Here is a 23,876-nt window from a genome sequence, read left to right as displayed (position 1 = left end):
ATTTAAAATAAAAAAATGAGAAAAATGTACACATCATTTTTCAAAAGTTTACACCCCTGGCTCTTAATGCATTGTGTTTCCTTCTGAAGCATCAGTGAGCGTTTGAACCTTCTGTAATAGTTGCATATGAGTCCCTCAGTTGTCCTCAGTGTGAAAATATAAATCTCAAAATCATACAGTCATTGCTGGAAAGGGTCCAAATACCCAACAATGCTGAAAAACCAAAGAATTTGTGGGATATGGAAGATTTTTCGGAAGAACAGCAGGCAGTTGAACTGTTCAGGACAAACAAGGGACTCATGAACAACTATCAACTATCTAAAAAAAAAAAAACAGCTGTGGATCATTCAGGTAACAACACAGTATGTTAACTTTTGAACAGGGTCATTTTTATAAATTCAACTATTATTTTCTCTTGTGGACTATATGTAAATGTCTTTTATGTGAAATATTATTCAGGTGAGGATTAAATGAAAACATACTTTTTGTATGATCCCTCTTATTTTGGTAAAACAATTAACATTTTGCAGATTTTGCAAGGTGTATGTAAACGTTTGACTTCAACTGTATTTAAACACGTGACATTTCAATAGAAATGGCATTAAAGCATATTTTAGTTTACCATAGATGTTTGTCAGTACATTGTGCAGCAGCCATATTTCAAAGAAACAGAAGTGATTATGAAACTGAATATAAAGATGTACTTAAGTGGGTAAAAAAACAAGCTATTCTGCTAAATTAAACAGTAAAGCAATTATAAAACCATCAAGTTTACCAATATATCCTTTGTAGTGAATGGGTGCCGTCAGAATGAGAGTCCAAACAGCTGATAAAAATATCACAATAATCCACAAGTAATCCACACTACTTGACTCCAGTTCATCAATTTATTGAAGCAAAAGTCTGCGTGTTTGTAAGAAACAAATCCATCAAAACATTTTTTAATTCAAACTATCACTTTCGGATAGTATACAAGTCTATAATCCATAATAATGATTCATCCAGTGAACGAGTCCATTCTTTGCTGTCCTCTCAAATCAAAATCCCAAAATATTGGTTTAAAAATCTGTTTTAGATGGTTTTCCTTTCTAAACGGTGCTTGATCTGTGCATATTTCTCTCCTGATTCAGATGAGATGACTGGAGAAAGCAAAATATAAATAAGATATATGGATTCACAATACAAAATATGTTAACTAATGTGCAGGAGTAGTGTGGATAACTTGTGGAATATTGTAGTGTTTTATCAGCTGTTTGGACTCTCATTCTGACGGCACCCATTTACTGCAGAAGATCATTTGGTGAGCCAAACCTGTTCCCATCTTGGAAGATGGTGAGTACATTTTTAGCGAATTTTCATATTTTATGAAATAAACAATACGTGCAATATGTGCCACTTGCACATTTAGATCTGGGTTCTGCTTTAAAGTCATATTTTATTTTATTTACTAAATGCACTTTCATTCTCTCTTCCTAGAGTGTTTCCTTGTCAATGTTTTGTTGCTCTTAACCATTTCTTAGTGAATTAAGCCTGTTAAACATCTTTACTGTATGTGAATAAGTGGTAAAGATAAGTAAACAGCAAAAAAGTGGGATAATGTACATCTGTGTGGTCATTTTTTTGCTAAATAAACCCTAATCCACACATTTCCAAAGGACCATGAAATGAGATATACAAATTCACACATTGAAAGAAATCTGTAGGCAGCTGTGTGTATTTATAGCATTTATAAAGCAGGTTTCTCTAGAGAGCTCTTTCCTGCAACAAGTGTGCTGTAGATCACGTTCGGTACAGCATCTGCCAGTGTAGGTGTACATGCGTCCTGATGGATGTTGATAGATGGTGTGTGTCCGTATCTTCCCCCACTAACTATTTCTGGCCAATCAAATCACTGCAAATTAGAGTGTGAAATTGGCAGCATGTGTTGCCATGCGGTTGCCATGACACCCAGCAATGCAAGTCTCATGCTGGTGTCTGAATCTCCCCCTCACTGCTGTGCTCTTATGTCCTCTGTCCATTTCCCATGTCCTCTCTTGGCTGCTTTTCCCTGCATTCCTGTGTCCAGTGAGTGGGCAGAGAGTTCAGGTCCGCCGGAAAATATTTACCCCATAAAACAGCAGCTCACTGTTCACATAGACTTTCCAGTTTATATGTTTGTACAGAATGATACTACATACTTAACCGAAAAGTCTGTGTACTTGCTATATTTTAGTTTACAGAGCATGCTGTAAATTTTATGGTACATTTCCGGCCAAAAGTTTGGATTTTTACAAATGTTTTATAGTCTCCTATGCTCACCAAGGCTGCACTTATTTAAAGGAAAATACAGTAAAATTTTGAATAATTACAATTTAAAGTAACCCGTTGTCTGCTCAATTAATTTCTGTGATTCAAAGCTGAATTTTCAGCACCATTACTCGTCTTCAGTGTCAGATGATCCTTTAGAAATCATTCTAATATGCTGATTTGCTGCTAAATATTATTGATGATCAATGCTGACATTTTTCCTGCTAAATATTTTGTGAAATACTACTGTATTTTTCATCAAAAAAATGAAGCATTGATGAGCATAAACGATTTTTACAAAACATCAAAAAACGTAATCATAATATCATATTCTTAAACCAATAGTTTACACAAAAATGAAAATTCTGTAATTAATCAAATTCTCCTCTCCTATTACTTATGAATGGGAGAAAGAGCAACGCCCAATATGACGAATAAGCCCCGCCTTCTAACTCGTTTAGGACGGCTGGTCTAGCGGGTTTTTTTTAACGGTATGTGAACATTAGAAACAAGCTTTATGAGACTGTTGTTGTCAGATTTCATTGGTGTTTTCAAATATTTATTTGTAAGCTTAGTGAACCGTTTTGAAGAATTTAATGTTTCCCCAATCAAAGAGATAGGACTTGCATGCCCAAGAGGCATTTCAAAGATGGCGGCCGAGTGAAATGATTTGTCTTAAAGGGACTTTGAATTAATTACCCTTAAGATACTTTTGATGAAATCCGAGAGCTTTCTGACAGCAACATAACTGAAATGTTCAAACGACCCAGAAAGGTAAGAACATCATTAAAATCATCATGAATATTATGAAGCTACAAGAATACGTTTTGCGAGCAAAGAAATCAAAAATAACGACAATTCAACAATTTCTTTGATATGGAGATGATTATTTTTCTACTTCAAAATGTCAAGTTTAATTCAGTGTGTTGCTTGCCATTTCATTATGAAATTATTTGTGCTTATGTATTATTTATAAATTTGAACAGAAATCTAATTGCCATTTGAATAGAAATACTTAAGTACCATATAATATGTTGATACAAAAATGATAAATACAAATAAAATGTACTACACAGCCTGGTAATAGCTTTGCATGTGCTCTTTTAAAACTAAAACCATTAAAAATGTTAACAAAATAAACGTTAACTGTAATAAGATGAAATAAAATAAATATTTATTAAAGTAAAAAATCAAATAGTTGCCAAAGCAACATTTCTCATTTGCATATTAAGTATTAAAATAACTAAAATTAAATAAACACTACTAAAAATTAATGAGACTATATAGGCCATTCTACAGTCAGATTTGGAAACCTCTTAAAAAAAGGCTCTTTTTCCAAAAAAAAAAAAAAAAAAAAATGTATGCAAACTGTTTAAAATCCAAGGTACACATTTCTAATGATTGTGCAGTTAATTCTCATATTGTATTTTTAGAAAGTTTTGTAATATTTGTCTCCTCCCCGAATTTGTCACTACCGAAACAGTAATATTTAATTTATTCAGGTTATATTGACCTATTAAGATTTTACTTGCATCTAAATGTATTAATTTTTTTCAAAGGTAGATCAATAACAATTCGAATTTGAACAATATTTCAAGAGTAATTTATAAGATTTGTTGTATTTCGAATACAATTTTTCTTTGTAAAAGGCAAAAAGTTGATCATACTGATATCAAAATTAAGGATTCATTAGTTTTAATATACATTGAACCAAAATATGACATCTTCGATGATAATTCAATACATTTTATTTTTGACAAAACATCTCATGTTTCGGTAGTGACCACATCACATTACAGAATTTTAACCCACACACTAAAACATACTAAAAATTTGCACAACTGTACTAAAATTTTGTTTATTTCCCCCTTTTGTCACTATCAAAACGATGTTTCAGTCGTGACGGTTTCAGTAGTGACAATTTTATGGGATAACATAAACAAAATGCCAGGTACATTTTTAAGTAGTTTTGAACCTAGATGCTAAGATGCTATTCAGCACATGTTTAGCTAGCTCAGTTCTGAATAGTTGTACACACTTTAAAACTGAATGTTATGGAATAACTCCTCAAAAAAAGTGTATAATTTGAATTATAACTTCAATATTACCAGAAACTATAATAGTAATGCAGTGATACTCCAATAACACTTGCGTAACAGATAATGTAGAAATTCACAGTTTGTTGTCAGTTACAAGTAATTTAATTAAACTATTTCCCCTGTGTCAATAAGCTTCATGTAAAATAAAACAGCTTTTATGAAGCTACTGATATGACTGGAGTCATCATCTCAAAAGCTCTATTCACGTCTTCATGTGTAAAACTTTTATGATGACGGAAAAACCTCTACGGCACCTTAAAGTCAGATTAGATGGAAAACATCTGTTAAATGTTACGTAACTAAATTGTATCTCTCACAACTAAATAGTTTAACAGCCATCAAATAAACAAAACCTGCCTGATGGAAAACAGAACATGCCGTGTGTGTGTGCAGATATTCAAACAAACTGCAGAACACTTTTGCCCTTCATCATAACGTGTGCATGTAGGTTTTAAAACATGGACAAAAACACAGAAACTGCACTGCGTGTGCGTGTGAGTGTCAGATGCACTTTATTTAGGTGCCAAACAAAAAAAGTGTCACCATTCAGTCATTCAGAAGAGTTGAGCACAGGTCCACATAAAAAAATATAAAATCAATACTGACTCAGAGCTCTCTATTCAAACACACACACTCACACAGATACACACCATCCACCTCCGTAATCTCTATATGTTCAGCCTTGAGCTTTGAGGACCAAAGCCTTGCCAGGAGGAGGATACCAAGAAAAACTGGCAACCTCTGTACAAACGGACACAGGTCAACCAATAGCCATCATCGTCAGAATCAATGACCCACACAAGCATGGCAGAGTATTGAAGACGAGTGTAAAAAGGGGCTGAGATGCTGAAGAGATGTGAGAAAGAAGGAGATAAAACAGAGAGACCGCAAAAAGAAGTCCTACAGAGCCATATGAGATACTAGCATAACTTCTGTGTGTCCAGATGTGGAGGGCGATACGTCCAATCAGAGGCAAGGACTTATGCTGCATTCCATTCACTGGGCAAGTTAACATTCCTGCTTGAAAAAGTGCAATTGAGAGTCTCTTGAAACTTGGAAACTCTGGATTGAGGGTTCATGATGCAGACGTGGTGGCAGTCCGAGAGATTTACACAGTCAAACATTCAACATTTAAGTAAATGAAACACACTGAGGAGTCAAAAGGTCCAACATTGCATGATACAACATGTTTAGTAAACATATAAAACAAGATAAATGATTCTATCTGTTGATGCACCAGTAGAAGAGCTATTAGTGTTGTAAAGCACAGCTTCTCCAATTTGGTTGCTAAAAGAGTTCTTTGTTCACAATTGTTCCACTGCAAAGCTAATGGTAGAGTTGCCATTTTGTTTCCTGAAGTCATCGACTGACTTTGAATGGAAGCAGCATAAAGGCCAAAAAAAAAAAAGAAAGAAGCTGGTTCCAAAACCTACTGAGCCGCCTTACTGTGTATTTGGAACCTTTTACGTAGACAGAACAATTTGGGGAAAAGCATACTGTAAATCTCATAAAAGTCTAAATATATAATTAGAATTATAATTGTTATTATGATTATTATTAGAATTAAAAAAAAAAAGAAATTGATTACTACAGTAAATAATGCTGTTTTACTGTAAAATAGCATTTTATAATCAAACATTAATCCCCTTAAACATTTAGTTTACTTTTCTTATTTTCAAGGACTTCAATCAGAGATCTCACTTATGTTTTTTTGAAAAGTCTTCGTGAACCACAATTTCAGATCAGGACTCACAGTGTGGATCGTGAATCATTCATCATTCAGTTCGTCGAATGATTCGTGAACCTGCTCTGAAGTTCTGATCTAAATCAAATGATCCGCACAACATGCTCTGAAGTCCTGATCTGAATAATGGTTTGTGAACCATAATTTCAGATCAGGACTTGGAGCGCGGATCAAAGATTCCATTCGCAGAATGATTCAAAAACCCGCTCTGAAGTTCGGATCTAAATCAAATGATTTATAATACAAGCTCCAAAGTCCTGATCTGAATCAAATGATTCGGGATACACAAAATTTCGATCTAAATCAAATGAATCGCGATGCGCAACTTGAGGTTATGATCTAAATCAAATGATTCACGATCTACGCTCTTAAGTCCTGATCTGTATTGACGGAATGATTCAAGAACCCGCTCTGAAGTTCTGATCTAAATCAAATGACTCATAATACAAGCTCCGAAGTTCTGATCTGAATCACATGATTCGCAAGACACAAAGTTCCGATCTAAATCAGATTCATGATCCACACTCCAAAGTCGTGATCTGAATAATGATTCACAAAACATCATTTCAGACAAGTCAAACCATCATGATCCGAGAACCCGCTCTGTAGTTCCGATCAAAATCAAATGATTTGCAAAACATGCTCTGAAGTCCTGATCAAACCATCATTTCAGATCAGGACTCGGAGCGCGGATCATGAATCATTCAATTCGCAGAACAATTCAAGAACCCACTCTGAAGTTTCGATCCAAATCAAACGATTCACAATTCAAGCTCCGAAGTCCTGATCTGAATCAAATGATTTGTGATCCATGCTCTTAAGTCCTGATCTGAATTACCGGAATGATTCAAGATCCCACTCTGAAGTTCCAATCTAAATCAAATGGATCGTAATACAAGCTCCGAAGTTCTGATCTGAATCAAATGATTCACGATACACAAAGTTTGATCTAAATCAAATGAATCGCGATGCGCAACTTTTTGGTTCTGATCTAAAACAAATGATTCATGATCCACACTCCTAAGTCCTGATCTGAAATATTGATTCGCAAACCATCACTTAAGATCAGGATTGGATTGCGAATCATTCAGTTCGAGCAATGATTTGAGAACCCGCTCTGAAGTTCCGATCAAAATCAAATTATTTACAAAACATGCTCTGAAGTCCTGATCTAAATAATGGTTCGCAAACCATAATTTCAGATCAGGACTCGGAGCGCGGCTCATGAATCGTTCAATTCGCGGGAAGATTCAAGAACCCACTCTGAAGTTCCGATCTAAAACAAATGACTCGTAATACAAGCTCCGAAGTCCTGATCTGAATCAAATTATCCGCAATACATGAAGTTTCGATCTAAATCAAGTGATTTCTGATCCATGCTCCGAAGTCCGGATCTGAATAATGATTTGTGGACCAAAATTTCAGATCAGGACTCAGATTGCGAATCATTTAGTTCAAGCAATGATTTGAGAACCCGCTCTGAAGTCCCGATCTGAATCAAATGATTTGCAATACGCGAAGTTTCGATCTAAATCGAATGATTCGCGATGTGCAACTTGAGGTTCTGATCTAAAACAAATGATTCCCAATCCACAATCCGAAGTCCGGATCTGAATAATAATTCACGAACCATCATTTCAGATCAGGACTTGGATTGCGAATCATTCAGTTCGCGAAATGATTCGAGAACCCGCTCTGAAGTTCCGATCAAAATCAAATGATTTGCAAAACATGCTCTGAAGTCCTGATCTAAATAATGGTTCACGAACCATTATTTCAGATCAGGACTCGGAGCGCGGATCATGAATCATTCAATTCGCGGAAAGATTCAAGAACGCACTCTAAAGTTCCGATCCAAATCAAACAATTTGCAATTCAAGCTCCGAAGTCCTGATCTGAATTAAATGATTTGCGACATGCAAAGTTCTGATCCAAGTCAAATGATTTGTAAACCCGCTCTGAAGTCCTCATCTAAATCAAATTATTCAGAATTTGAAGGCCCCATCTGAATCAAATGATTCACAATACATGAAGTTCCGATCTAAATCAAATGAATCGCAAACCACGCTCCAAAGTCCTAATCTGAACAATGCTTTGCGAACCATCAATTCAGATCAGGACTCGTTCAATTTGCGGAATGATTCAAGAACCTGCTCTGAAGTTCAGAGCCAAATCAAATGATTTGTGATCCACACTCTAAAGTCCTGACCTGAATGAAATGATTAGTGATATGCAAAGTTAACATCTAAATCAAATGATTTGTGATGTGCAATTCTAAGTGCCGATTTGAATCAAATGATTTGTGATACACAAAGTTCCGATCTAAATCAAATTATTTGTGATACACGTCTTCAGGTCCCGATCTAAATCAATTGATTTACAATACATTTTTGTTCCTTGTTAGAGAAGTAACAATAGGGAAGAAAAGATGGTTACAACTTCTGTTTCATGCTGACTTTAATTCAGCTGCAGCCTTCGCGCTTTGATAATTGATAATACTAAAGAGTGGAACGAAATGCTTATATATTTAGAGTCTCGTCCACCATCTTGGATGAATTTTTCCACAGAGCTCATTGTTATGCATTCTAGGAATGCTCAAGGAACGTACTTTGGGCTTTAACATTCTGTCCAGGTAGGCAGCGAACTAGGTTTTGGAACACAGCTGTAGTCACCTCACTGTTTTTCTACCTCTTTCTGTTTCAGAATAGAAACCGATGAAAAACAATGATTTTGAGGGATCTATTCCCAAATAGACATACAATTAGAAAGTCTTTAAATTATTATATGGCTATATCAAGCATATGGCTAAGAACCCTCATATTTTCTCTCTCTCTTTGACCTGGTGACAAATTCAGATAAAATCATCAATACCATAAGACCAAGAACATAAAAGTCCAACTCATCCCCACTGAAGGATCCTGCTCCAACAGGAAACATGAAACCTAAGGCAAGTGCTCTTCCTGTGGTTGAGTCAGTCAGAATTTAAAGTGACAAGAAAAAAAATTCTCAAAGTTACTGTCAGTCTGCAGATACAGAATGATGGAAAACCGTCGACACTAGAAGGTCTATCAAAGCTACTGTAATGTGAGTTGTGTGTGTGTTGGGGGGTTATTGTATATTGCAGGAGGAGCAGCACGGATCATCTTTATCCGGCTGTGCCGCGTAGTCCATCTGCCGAACGATCTCAGCAAAGAGTTCGTCCACCATGGTCTTGCTCTTGGCAGACGTCTCGATGAACGGACAGCCCCATTCCTCAGCCAGCGCCTGTCCCTCCCTCACAGACACCTCCCGCTCGCTCTCCAGATCCACCTTGTTCCCCACCAGGATCACAGGAACTTTCTCATACCTGGAAAACACAGGTACAGTTTCTCTTAGAACAATCAAACCATATTTATGAACAAGTAGACGGCTTCAGCGTACTTTTAAAAAGAGTACTTATTAAATGTGAGCCTGGACCACAAACCAGTCTTAAGTAGCATGCGTATATTTGTAGCAATAGCCCAAAATACACTGTATGGGTTGAAATGATTTTTTTATGCCAAAAATCATTAGGATATTAAGTAAAGATCATGTTTCATCGAGATATTTTGTAATTTTTTATTAGTATTATGCATGGCTAAGAACTTCATTTGGACAACTTTAAAGGCGATTTTCTCAATATTTCAATTTTTTTCCCACAGATTTTCAAATAGTTGTATCTCAGCCAAATATTATCCTATCCTAACAACCATACATCAATAGAAAAGCTTATTTATTCAGCTTTGTATTAATCAGAGTTTGGCATGGCAAATCTACATTAAAGTAAAGCTTTACAAATTACAAAGTGTAAATTTTCAAAAAGTGTACTTATGTGGGTTAAGAAACAGCCATGAAAGTTTACTATGTTTCGTTAAAGTATTATCTGGAAGTAGTTTTAAAAATATACTTCATTTGAAGTACACTACAAGAGCACCACACTTCTTTTTCACAAGGGCATTTAAGTTTACGTGAAACACGTTCAAAATGCATTTAACTTCTGTCATTTCAAAGACTTTTCAAGCACTACTTTTTTGATTTTCAAGGACTTCAATCAGAGGTCTCACTTATCGAAAAACATCTTCCATTTCAAGTTCTAAAAAAAGAGAAAAAATTTTTTTTTAACCTGCTCTGAAGTTCTGAACTAAATCTAATGATCTAATTGATTTAGATCTGGAGTTCAAATCGCGAATTGCGAATCATTTGATTTAAAGCATTCAATTCGCTAAATGACTCACTAAACCTGTTCCGATCTAACTCAAAAGATTTGTGATAGGCACTCTGAAGTCCCGATCTGAATCAAATGATTCACTACACGCGAGCCGTTTGGAGCGCTTCGAAATGGTGAATCATTTTGCAATGCAATGGTTTAACTGATTCTGAGTTTTAAAAAGCTTCATTTCACGAGTGCTCTGAAGTTCCGATCTAAAGAAAAGATTCACGAATACGCTCCAAAGTTCTGATCTAAATCTAATGATTCACAATCCACGCTCTGAAGTGCCTATCTGAATTTGATTTTGATCTGGAGTTCAAACTGCGTATTGCGAATCATTTGATTTGAATCATTCAATTCGGTAAATGACTCACAAACCTGGTCTGATCTAACTCAAATGATTTGTGATAGGCGCTCCGAAGTCCCGATCTGAATCAAATGATTCACTATACCCAATCCGATTGAAGCGCTAGTGAATCATTTTACAATGCAATGGTTTAACTAATTCTGAGTTTTAAAAAGCTTAGTTTTATGAGTACTCTGAAGTTGCAATCTAAAGCAAAAGATTTGCGAGCCCGCTCCGAAGTTCTGATCTAAATCCAATGATTCACGATCCACACTCTGAAGTGCAGATCTGAATTTTATTTAGATCTGGAGTTCAAACTGCGTATAGCGAATCATTTGATTTGAATCATTCAATTTGCTGGTCTGATCTAACTCAAATGATTCGATCTAAATGACTCGTGATAGGCGCTCCGAAGTCCCGATCTGAATCAAATGATTCACTACCTGCAATCCGATTGGAACGCTTCGAAACAGTGAATTACTTCACAATGCAATGGTTTAACTGATTCGTTTGAATCGATCGGAGCGGTTCCAGCATAAATGACTCAATTGATTTGGCTCATCTGTTCCTCTTTTTGCATCTTCAGCCATGTTTACGTGACTCAGTCAGTACTTCTACTTGCTTAGCTCAATTGTTTTCTGACATCAACTGAAATAAGCAAAAAGGGTATGATGTTTTTTGAAGTGCATGCATGCTTATTGACAAAATTAAATCCTTTTTTCATAAATGCATTGTCTTTCAATAGTTGACGCACTTTTCAAGCACCTCTTCAAGAATATTGCTATTTTCAAGGGCTTTCCAGGTCTTAAGTTTCAAAAAGTCAAATTCAAGTACTTCAAGCACTTTGAGCACCTTGTACGAACCCTGATAAAGAAAATGTGTGTCTAAAATATTTCTATTTTGAATATACAATATCATTCAAAATTTCAGGATGAGTAAGAATTTTTTTTAAAGAATTGAATTCTGTTATTCCGCAAAGATGCATTAAATTGATCAACAGTGACAAAATATTAAGCAGCACAACTTTTTTCAACATTAATAATAATCAGAAATGTTTCTTGAGCAAATCAGCCTATTAGAATGATTTCTGAAGGATCATGTGACCCTGGAGTAATGATGCTGAAAATTCAGCTTTGCCACCACAGAAATAAATGACATTTTAAAATATATTAACATAGAAAACATAGAAAAAAAAGGTTTTAAACTGTAATAATATTTCACAGTATTACAGTTTTTACTGTATTTTCATCAAACAAAATAGCTTTGATGTACATAAGAGACATTAAGAACATTAAAAAGTCTCCAAAGTTTTACACAGCTGTGACACTGATGATTTTCACAATATAAAGCGTGTCATGGCCTCACCTTTGTGCTTAATTATCTCAACGGTATCAAAAATGATCACTGCGATTATACTACTTTCTCACGGGAGGCACACAATACATCTGCACCTCCAGTCTGAATTCTCACAGTGCAGTTTTCCTCTAGGCAAAAGAAGAATGTCTTCAACCGCAACCACTAATGATGGCCAAAGGATGATGAGGAGGGTGGGGTTACTGAAGCCACGCCCCTTACAAACACACCCTGTTATTAGCAAGCCACAAATGACATCACAATTTAAAAAGTTCTTGCAGAATGACAGTCTGCTGTCCTCTGATTCTCACAATTTGTGGGTCATGAACCAAAAATGGGTCACTGTACCATTTTAGTAACATTTTAGTGTTGCTTGACTGCAAAACTGGCCACCGCAGTGCTTGGGTGTTTCGGCCAGTATCAAAGGAGTTGCTATGTGCTTCCTATGGTTAGATCTCAAAAATCATCCAACAAGGGAATTAAAGTAATAGCACAATTCTCATTCACAAGCTGAAGTATCACTTAACAGTGTTTCCCCTAGGTTTCCAGTGTTGGGGGGGGGGGTGCCGGTAGCCAACGTTACTTTTTTTCCCCCGGTATTTTACCCTACTTTGTGAAATAACGAAAACATTATTATAGACTTATTCAGTGGAAAAATAAGTCCAAAACTCTCTATTTTAACATTTTGAACAATAGGGCTCTACCAACTTTTGCTTTTTTTTTTTTTTTAATTCTTGTGTGTATTATTTTTTCTCATAATCAAATTAAAAGTATAAACATTTATTTATTTTTAATCAAATGAAAAATAAACCCTTTTAATTTTTGGCAAACAAACAGAGGTTTACTGTTAAAATCAATAAATAATAATAATTTAACATTTAAATAATAATTGTAGTATTTTTTCTACAATTAAGTGGTTAATCTTGTTATATTTATTTTTATCATATATATTGTTTCATGTCAATTATTTAAATAGGAATATATAAACAACTACATTATACTGTACAAAAGTAATACAAGACTAATGTTCTGTTACATGTTACTTTTATTTTGACAGGTTGCCTTGAAGTTTCTGTGTGTGTACAGCATGTTATGATGCTAGTTTTCTCAAATGAAACGGTAAAAGTGACACTCACAGCAGCTTTGGATATTGAGTTTATCTGTTCATGCGAGATGCAAATGCCCAAAATTAGCGGGAGCGTCACGTGTGCTTCAGTATATGCGTGTAGTAAAAGCGCGTCTCCACCATTCATACATACACTCTAAAAAGTGCTGGGTTATTTTTGTAAACACATTGCTGGGTTAATTGTGCTGGGTCAAAATTCTGGGTTGTTTGAGGCACTGTAAACACACAGTTGGGTTGATCATGTTGGGTCAAATGGACTATAAGGGGTTCTTTCACTATAAACACCTGGGTTGGGTTATTTTGACCCAACCGGTTTGTTTATTTTTTTCACTTCATCGAACATTCTGGATTCTTCACTCGTCTCCTCCTCAGGCGGTCACGCACCTCGCAGCAAGCAGGATTATAAGGTAAATTAATATGATTATATCATTATTTACCTTTATTTTTAATAAGTTGTGTTTTAGAGCACACTGATTTCACTGTTTAATGCAATATTTGATATGTCGCTGTGCGGGGTTGGCATTTTATTCCGTGAATGACGAACGTTGTAACTTAAGCAGCCTAGCCCTAGCGATGTACTTTTTTGCCTCAACAATCGCTTTATTGTTATATAAAGTGTGTGTGTGTGTGTGTGTGTGTGTGTGTGTGTGTGTGTGTGTGTGTGTAGTGTAACGTTAGTGTTATTTGTATAACTTACAGTATGAATATGGCCATTATTTTAACACCTTATGGAAAGAGTGGGTCAGAAATACGGGGGTAAGTTCATTTACTGTCTGCATACTGTATGGCTTTGTAATGTTTTGTCAAAATTAGATAATTTCATACAAAAATTGATCTTTTAAGGGCATATTTTTTCAAGTAAATGTATGCGACGTGCCGAATCCAACGATAGAGCCATATGTTTTATGTTGAGCATTTTTGCGCTTTTTTCCTTGAGGTAACTTATCTGCATTAGCTAAAACGCTATGTCCCTTACTTTAATAATGTTAAACCACAATATGACTGGTATGTACTATTGTTTATTACTTAAATGTAATGTTGTCTTAGCTACAGTATGTAAAGTTAGACTGAATCTCTCGTGGTGTATGTGGCCGTTCACATGTCGCGTTTTTTGCGCGTTAGTTATTTCAAATGTAGATGCCAATATACTGTACGCTCATAATGGAAGCTCGTTTTTTCCAGGCGCGGGACATGGTTGCTTAGCAACGGCAGACGCCATGTGAGAGCAAGCTGCGTTTTGGAAAGAATGAGAAACTGATGAGAAAGCGACGCGTCTTGCGTTTTCATGCGTTTTTAGGCTCTTCCTCTGTGAATGCCTGTGTTGCATTACAAACTAGGAGACCAGTATAAACCTTAAACTAATTGAACCACATTTGTTTTTCAGATTTGATCAGATTTCACAAGACTTTAGGAAGCTATATCCAGAGGCAGACTTTTTGAAGACTGGGCTACAGTTGCAGACCTAATTCTTGCCAGTGCTCAGCAAGGGACATTCCTGGGTGACATGAATTAAGGTAAGCTTTTTCTTATAATATGTCAATCTATAAAAACAATATGCAACTGTATTTGACACACATCAACTGGTAAATACAATGGTCAGTAACACTTAACTAGTTGCTTATTAGCTTGTATATTGGCTGTTAATTAGTACTTATGAAGCACATACTGATGCCTTATTCTGCATGAGCATATTCTACATCCCTGAATCTGACCCCATACCTAAACTTAACCTGCAGTAGTTGAATGAGGGTGGGAATTAATTTGCATTATTTAAATCAATGAAGAAATCTTCAAATGAAAGTGTTTCAGTTTGTTGTTTTGATTATAAAATATGTTTCACAGTTTGCATATTATTCCTATGGTTTAGATGCTAACGGGGAAAGTGCTTTCAAAGTCCTGCCCACTCTGGAGAAAAGGTCTTCAGACCCACAACCACGGAATCCCGGAGGCCATTCATTGACGTACAACCTGTAAGTTTTGTTTGACGTTTTCTGCTCTAATAAGGGTGTATATATATATATATATATATATATATATATATAAACACAGTGGTGGCCAAAATTATTATAACTGTTGTATTTTCACCAGCTAAAAAATGATTTTAAGTCAGTGTTTGTTATCTTTTGCTGTAGTGTGTCAGTAAGAAATATCAGTTTACATTTCCAAACATTCATTTTGCCTTTAATTGTGATAATCCAGTGAGGTTTTTGTTTGCACAACAGCCAATCCTCCACACAGAGATCTGATCTCATCATCATCCAGTCTGTCTGGAATGACATGAAGAAACAAAACAAACTGAGACAGACTAAATCCAGAAGAACTGTGACAACGTCTCCAAGATGCTTCAAGAGACCTACCCGCAAAGCTACCTGAAAAACTATGTGTAAGTGCACCTAGTGTAGGGCAAAAGTTGCTTTAAACGCAAAAGGATGGTCAATCCAAATGTTGATTTAATTTAGTTAATCAAGGTTAATTGATAAAGAACATTTATTTATGACATTATTTTTGACAGCATCATTTTATGACATTTTTAGACAAGTGCTTTTAACAGTACTGTAGCTTTGCAGTTAGGTCTCTTGGAGCATCTTGGAGACGCTATCACAGTTCTTCTGGATGATGATGAGAACAGATCCTGTGTGGAGCACTGGCTGTTGTGCAAACAAAAATGTCACTGGATTATCACAATTAATGGCAAAATGAATGGAAATGTAAACCGATATTTCCTACTGACACACTACAGCAAAAGATAGAAATCACTGACTTAAAACCTTATTTAGCAGGTGAAAATACTAGTGTTCTAATAATTTTGACCACAACTGTATGAAAAGTTGAGAAGCAAAATGAGCATTTATTTCATGCCTCTGTGTTTATGTTCATAAAATACACTTAACTTAAAATGTTAGTTATGTTGCAAGACTAAATGCCATATAATTAACAGGTGGGGACCAACATGGTGGATTTGAGCCTTGGGATGAGACAACAACATTTCTAGACCTTCGCCATTGTTCCAGGCCATGCCATTGAAGCGGACTTGTTGCCTGGGAATTTCTCCAGCTTGCAGTATATCATATTGATGGACATAAGTCTTCATGTGTGAAGTTTTTGAGGGCAAAAGTTTTTTTTCTTGGCCACTTGTAACATGTTTTAAATTGTAAGAATTGTCTGGTGGACTCTTTGTTTGGCTTAGTTTTAATGGCACGATGTTTGGAATGATTCTAATGTGGTAATAATTCATTTTTGAGTGTTCTGCTGCTGCAATGTTGACATAAAGAATAGGAATATATTGTGCCTTGTTTACAGTTTTGTGTTTAAAAGAAACTGATCTACTAAAACCGTTATTTATGTCTGTAAGGGTTGGACAAAATGTGTGACAGCTGCACCTATTTGAAAACTGTATTAAAAAGAAATATGAAAACTCATTAAATTGACATTTACAGATGCATTTTTTTGTGTTGTGTAACTGTATTACAGGAAAACAATAATAATTTTACATTCTTTTGTGATTTATATATTATTATTGGTAAATATAAAGGTAGCAAGGCAATTAGACAACAAATAACCCAATATTTAGGTAGTGTTTAACCCAGCAACACAGTTAATCTGACCCACTGGTTGGGTCAAATAAACAACCCAGCATTTTGGGTCAAATGATTTAACCCAGCACTTGGGTCAAAACAACCCAACGCGTGTTCTGTCCCATAGTTACCCAGCAGCTGGGTTATGGTTGGGTTATTTTTTAACCCAGCACTTTTTAGAGTGTACAGAGGCAAACGGAGCATGCAGGATTCATATTGAAACGGTCTTTTTGCATTTCAGTTTTCACAGACACTAGTCCATATCGCGATTTGAATGAAGTAACAGACCAACTTTTGATTTATTAATCCAAAAATCGACGAATTTACGTGGCATTTCGCGCTATAGTAGATTCGGTTTTTATGAATGGAGTCCGCGATCCCGTCTGTGTTTTCGCAGATGAGACATTGTAAACACGCGATCATGTAAAGACAGAAATGACATGCCTTCGTGTAAATAAGATAAATAACACAAGGCAATTTAGTTTGTTTAATAAAAGAACAATGTATAGCCCTGTTCTATAGGAAAGATAACCTTAATGACTTCTATTGTGATCTGACGCTATATCAAAAATAAAATGAACTTGACATTCAAGGGGGGCGGGGGGTGCCGTTGGGGGGGCGGGGCGCCCCCCTAAGATAATGGTAGGGGAAACACTGCTTAAGTTTGTAGGTACTGCGGGATGAGTTGCATACTTTGGCTTGTCGAAATCCCTAACCCTGGTGTGATTTTAACAGCAACTGCTGTAAAACTTAGTGGTCACCAATAAATTGGTATTATATTGCCTTACTATAAACAATAAAAAACTGTAAATCTGGACAGTCCATGTAATTTTACAGTACACTCTTAAAAATAAAGGTGCTTCACGATCCCATAAAAGAACCTTTTTTTGTCTAAATGGTTCTGTAAAGAACCTTTGACTCCTGAAGAACCTTTCTGTTTCACAAAAGGTTCTTTGTGGCGAAAGAAGGTATTTCAGATTATAAAAAGGTAAGAAAGAGATGTTTTTTTTAAAGAACCTTTGACTGAATGGTTCTTAGTGGAACCAAAAATGGTTCTTCTATGGCATCGCTGTGAAGAACCTTTAAAGCACCTTTATTTTTAAGAGTGTAACGTATAGTTGTGTTATAATTGACAGTGATTTTTTTTAAATAGCCATTCTTCTTAGCTTATTTGTATCTGTTTTTTCACATTAGGGTTTAGTTACAGCTGATGTTGTTAAACTATTGTTTATTGCATTATTTTATTATCATGTGCTTTTTTTACAGTATAAATAAGCAATAAGAAATCGGTTTTAGTCATTTTTTTTCTGTAAACGAGACTAAACCCTTGTTCTCCTCTTTCACTACCCGTCTCATTCATCCTTCAACAAGAACAAACAGCGCTGCCGCTGTGACAGACGTCTCTCCCCTCCTCATTATGCACCGCTTTTACAGTGTGAAATATTTATGCCATTCAATTATTCAATATTTTCTGAAGACAAACATCCTTCTGCGTGAGAGTGCAGATCTGTATTATTTGCGTGGGAATGTGTGCTGGAGGTGATGTTGTTTGCAGGTCTGTATAAATGCATTTCTGGTTCAGGGTGACTGTGAGGTTAGTGGAAGTCTGGAGTTACGCCACAGTTTAGGTCTGAGTTACAAACCGATGAGATGGATAAGAAGTTTTGACAAAATGAATAATGTAATCATTTTTACTCCCCCAATTATTTTGCTTATTATTATCATCTTTTAGTTTACTATCTGAACTTGACAAGTGAAGTTTCTAATGGTAATGGATTGCTCCTAGAATTAAATCTAAGGATCTAATATGAGTGGGACCTCAATAGACCCTTAACAAAGACCCGCCCCCCTTTATTACTGTTGCTATGTCTGACAAGCCATGCCACTCTAGTGCCACACATCATATTCTCACGCAGTGAAAAATACATTGTGGAGCAAAGAGAAAACTGACGATACACCGACAGACAAGACAGAGCAGGGTACTTTATGTATAAAACAAAACTCAGCATTTAAATTTAGTGATTTTCCAAGAAATTACAAACAGTAAATACCATTTTTTTTGTCTCTTTAATGTGCCATGACAGATTGCTGTAGCACCTCAGTTCAAGCGGCACATGAACAGATCATCTCTTCCTCTTTATTACTAGTTGTAGCATGAAATAAACAAGAATGAACATCAGAAGGTATGCTGTTTCAACCGCAGAAAGATTCAAAAAATATTTTTCAAGTTCAAGTCCACCAATGTTAATTTACTCTCCTGTCTGGTTTGTTTGTCAGACAAAAATGTCAGATTCGGCATTATGATTGGTCAATGATGATTTGGTTTCAGACAGATATCCATTAGCATTTTTTTCTGCCACTTGTTGCTTATATTTCATAGTCTTTTAATGGCCCTGAATGCAGTCAAACAAGCATTGACTTAAAGGGTAAGTTCACCCAAAAATGAAAATTAGCCCATGATTTACTCACCCTCAAGGCATTGTGTATATGACTTTATTCTTTCAGACGAATCCAATCGGAGTTATGTTAAAAAATGTCCTGGCTCTTCCAAGCTTTATAATGGCAGTGGGCATGCGTTTTTGTTTAACAGTCCGAAAGAAGTCCAATAAAGCACATCCATCCATAATAAAAAGTGCCTCACATGGTTCGAAGGGGTGAACAAAGGCCTCCTGAGGCAAATCAATGTGTTTTTGTGAAAAAATCCTTATATAAAACATATGAACTATATTTACATTGTCATATATTTACATTGTCAACTGTCATATGCGGAAGCTGTTCTGGTGACGTAGGACGCCGGTGAGAATATGCTAGTCTCGCCAAAAACAAACATTTGTTTACAGGAACAAAGGAAGCCAAGTTTCCTTACTGTAGCAAAGGAAAAGTCTCCTCTTTTCTCTGACATTTTTCTTTACAAATCTTCATTTTGTACTTCTAATTTGTGACCGGTGTTTTGTTTTGCTCTCTCCTCTGCGCTTCCTGCACTTTTCATCGGCGCATGCGCTACGCATACGTCCTATGCCATCTGCCTGGAACGGCTTCCATGTATAACAGTTAGCGCAAGCTAGAGAAAAGAGTTTATATATATATATATTTTTTTTTCTTACAAAAACGCATCGATTCACTACAAGAGGCCTTTATTCACCCTCTGGAGCCGTGTGAGGCACTTTTTTTATAATGGATGGATGCGCTTTATTGGACTTATTTTGGACTGTTGAACAAAAACACCCACCCACTACCAATATAAAGCTTGGATGAGCCGGGACATTTTTTTTATAGAACTCTGATTGGATTCATCTGAAAGTAAGAAGTCATATACACCTAGGATGGTTTGATCCAGTGTTGTTTTTGACAACCATCTTAGATTTAGTCTTAGTCTTAGTCTTTTGGACTAAAATGCTTATTAGTTTTAGTAAAATTTTAGTCACTTCTATATGTGATAGTTTTAGTCCAATTTTAGTCGACGAAAAGTCATAAAGGTTTTAGTCTAGTTTTAGTCAAAAAAAGGGGGGAAAGTAGTCTTTTAACAAATTAATGTAGGTCAGTAAGTATTTTGCTGTTGGGTAGTGTCACTTATAAGTTGTGAAAATAGCAGATCTATAGTTCAACACAATGTGAGCTTCCGGATCGACTATTTTCACCAATAATTACAATAATGAAGGAATGGTTTTAGACATAAAAGACATATATTTGAAATAATGTGCAAACTGCCGCCATCATGGTTAATCGTCTGTCTGTCTGAGTGACAACAATGTGACATGTTGAGCATGTTGTGCGCTGCACACCAGGTGGTGGGCGTAACCAAACAAGGATGGAATGCTAAAACGGCTTGCCATAGCCTACTAGCATGGCAAAGAGTATTTAATGCTAAAACGGCTTGCCATAGCGGCAGATACTTTTTAGGTTTTAATCGGCATGCACAATAAGCAGAAATGCCGTTCATTTTAAACGTCTGACGGACCACCCACTAACATTTTCGTCTATTCTATTCTCGTCTCGTCAACGCAAACTCACACACGTCTCGTCATGTTTTAGTCATCAACGAGCCATTTTTATCTCGTCATCGTCTCGTTATCGTCATGAAAAAAAGTTGCGTCAACGAAATGATTTCGTCATCGTCATCGTTGACGAAAACAACACTGGTTTGATCATGGGCTAATTTTTTAGGGTGAACTAACCCTTTAAAAGCCCCACAAAACATTTGTATCTAGTCTGTACGGTGACAATTTCTGCATAATATTTATTTCGAAAGTTTTGAATACTTTTTGAACGTAAACTTGCACATTTGCTTTCCCGAATCAGTACCATATCACCATAGACTTATACCCTGGAAATCCAGAGGTCTCGCGAGAGCACAATTTGAATTGTCTCTGCAAGACACTCTGGCATCGAGCAATGATGCAGGTTACTGCATTACGTAAGCAGTTGTGGGAACCAATCAAATCGGTGTATCTGATGTAGGCGGGACAGAGGCGAGCTAAACTGATGACGACAGCGCTGCGACGTTCGAATCATATAGTAAACTTTGAAAGATCGCTGTCGCTACAGATGAACACCAGTTGTTTGAAACGGCTTTGGCCGCTACAATGAACGAGTTAGACTTGGCTTTTCATATAAAAGAGGAACAGAAAACCGAAAACTCGAATCGTTCCTTTGCAAGAAGGACGTTTATGCTGTTTTGCCGACTGGATATGGCAAGAGTTTAATCTATCAGTTCACGAGTTCACGCTTACATAAATTAGCCGGAGAATAGTAGTGCATGTTTGGCGTGCTGTCCGGTGAAGGGCTCCGAGCTCGGGAGTGGCCCGAACCCAGAATACCCCCCAATAGGAGTAGCGAGAACTCGGAGTGATGAGATGGGGTGGTGGAGGGTTACTGATAAACCATCGAGTGAATTGAGGTGAGTCAGCTGTATTTAAACCTATGGCGCTGATTGACTTGAGTGGGCTCCTCTTGTGATGTTTACGCTAAGTATCTGACGCGCTTCTCCCGAACTTTGTTAATGAAACATCATTTAGCTCTGCTGGTAGCTAAGCGTGTATTGTTGTGATTGGTCGTGGCGTTATCCAATTGTGTGCAGTGAGAGTTTCAAATGCATGCTTGGTGCCGCCCCTCGAGTTAGGCAGTTTTCATTGCTCGATCCCAGACCCTTAATCTTAATAGATTAGGGTCTGGATTTTTCCAGGCTAATAGACTTACCTTCTGTAGGCCAAAAAGCATTCTTTAATTACAAAAAACATTCTACTTCTATGTCTAGATAAAATGCATTTGTAAAATGCACATATAAAACCACAAAATAAAGTGATCAAATTGCATTTCAGATAAAAAAAAAACACATTTTGCAATTGTTTTGATGAACACACCCACAATTAGAAAGTGAATTTCCTTTTTTAGATAATTTAAGGGTGTTTTGAATGCTCAAATGAATTTGACTAATTTAAGCCTTGCAGTTCTCTAAATTACAGCAACTTGCAATTACACTTGACACCTGAATATAAACGATCTGTCTGTCTATCTATAATCATCATCCTATTTTTTGGAAGTAAAAGACCCAATTTTAAGTAAGCTAACAACTAATATTGTCAACATTGCATCTAGAAGCTTCAAAGCTCACATGTATGGACTAAAAGCCACCAGACTTCTGTTTTCTTTTCAAACACACTAAAAGATTTATCACAAAATCATTACAATGATGCATGAATACACGAGAACAGCATCTGAATGCTATTTCGTTGTTCCTGAAAACTGTGGATCAGGTTTAGAGCAGCAGTCAAGTGCATCGCATCACTTCTGCATGAATCTTTCATGCAGACAGCAGTGCGTTTGAAACACTGGATGCGGCACATCAAAACTCGAGCAACAGGCCTGTAGAGGCCCAACTACACTCACACTGTACAGACACACACAGACGAACTGACAGATATGTTAAGATTGTTTTCATCGTATGCAATGACATGTCATCTACAGCAAAGCTCCGACACAGTAATTCCAGACGGTTATAGGATCTCACCTCTTGACTCGGATGATCTGGTCTCTCATGGGTTTGATGTCCTGAAAGCTCTGCTGGTTGACCAGACTGTAGACCAGAATGAAGCCTTGTCCGTTTTTGATGTACAGGTCCCGCATGGACGCGAACTGCTCCGTGCCCGCCGTGTCCAGGATCTCCAGCACCGACGGCGACGAGTCCACCTCGATCTCCTTACGGTAGAAATCCTCGATGGTCGGGTCGTACTTCTCAATAAACGTCCCGGTGACGAACTGTACGGTGAGGGCGGATTTACCGACCCCGCCGCTCCCGAGGACCACCACTTTATACTCACGCATCTCTCCCGTCTGAACAGTTCAAAAAATCAAAATAAACTCACACGGCTCTCGACATGACAATGGCATTCATGTTTAGGGCGTTTAAACGAGCCTGTCCGCGGACATAAACACGCCTCGCACAAAGACACGCTTCCCGCAGCAGCGCTTCATGATCACGGAGCACCGGCGGCCCACACGCGCCTATAATTCACAACGGGGAATGCTTGAATAGATGCAATCACCAATAACTTGTGCTTTTTATCTGCTCAGCTCACCATCCTATAGAAGTAAACGAAGGCTGCATGGAGAAACCCAGCAGAGTGCCTCTGGCATTAGTAAATCAAAACACAGTCCGTTAAAGCCAGGTTATTTGAAGCGATCGGGGCACATATTAGTGTTTTCCATCTCTGTCTGCTCTCTCCGGTCTTCATTAATAGACTAGCACACCGCCATGCTCACGGGTGGGGATCCTCCGCCGCTCCGCTCCGCTCCACTATTGTGAAGTCCGAGTCATTTTGGCGAACCGGTTCTTCCAAGCGGTTCGTTCGAAGGAATCAGTTCAAGAATGATTCACTGATTCTTTTACGTTCTGACGTAATTAGGTCATTACCTGGTCATTAATCTTCCGAGAAAGCTAATTTCTTGATACAGTATTTACATTTGGACAATTCTATTGATAAGGTTTAGTTCGCTTACTATGGAAGTTGTTTCCGCCACAGAATAAATAATTAAAAACGAATTTCGATTATTTTTTACCCCTTCACAATTCCTAGGCTACTTTTTCCCCCGCAATTTTGAGTTAATATTTCACAATTCAGT

The 23,876-nt window shown here is 36.8% G+C and overlaps 1 protein-coding gene across 1 annotated transcript; it reads right to left on the bottom strand.

Annotated features, from left to right (window-relative positions):
• Positions 1-6,327: 6,327 nt before the first annotated feature.
• Positions 6,328-23,530, bottom strand: rap2aa (RAP2A, member of RAS oncogene family a). The gene is made up of 2 exons (XM_073845414.1): positions 22,765-23,530; positions 6,328-9,475 (listed from the first exon to the last, which is right to left on the bottom strand). The coding sequence occupies exons 1-2, from the start codon at positions 23,076-23,078 to the stop codon at positions 9,238-9,240; spliced, it is 552 nt and encodes a 183-aa protein (XP_073701515.1). The 5' UTR covers positions 23,079-23,530; the 3' UTR covers positions 6,328-9,237.
• Positions 23,531-23,876: the final 346 nt, after the last annotated feature.

This window comes from Garra rufa, chromosome 8, assembly GCF_049309525.1.
Source record: "Garra rufa chromosome 8, GarRuf1.0, whole genome shotgun sequence".
Taxonomy (NCBI): domain Eukaryota; kingdom Metazoa; phylum Chordata; class Actinopteri; order Cypriniformes; family Cyprinidae; genus Garra; species Garra rufa.
The sequence above is the reverse complement of the archived record's forward strand: the minus strand, read 5'-3'. Positions and strand labels throughout refer to the sequence as shown.

Excerpts from the sequence above, each read along its gene's own strand:
- rap2aa (XM_073845414.1), bottom strand. The coding sequence starts at position 23,078 with ATGCGTGAGTATAAAGTGGTGGTCCTCGGGAGCGGCGGGGTCGGTAAA. Across the intron at positions 9,476-22,764 it reads CAGATCATCCGAGTCAAGAG|GTATGAGAAAGTTCCTGTGA; the intron begins GTGAGATCCTAT and ends TGTGTTTTCCAG.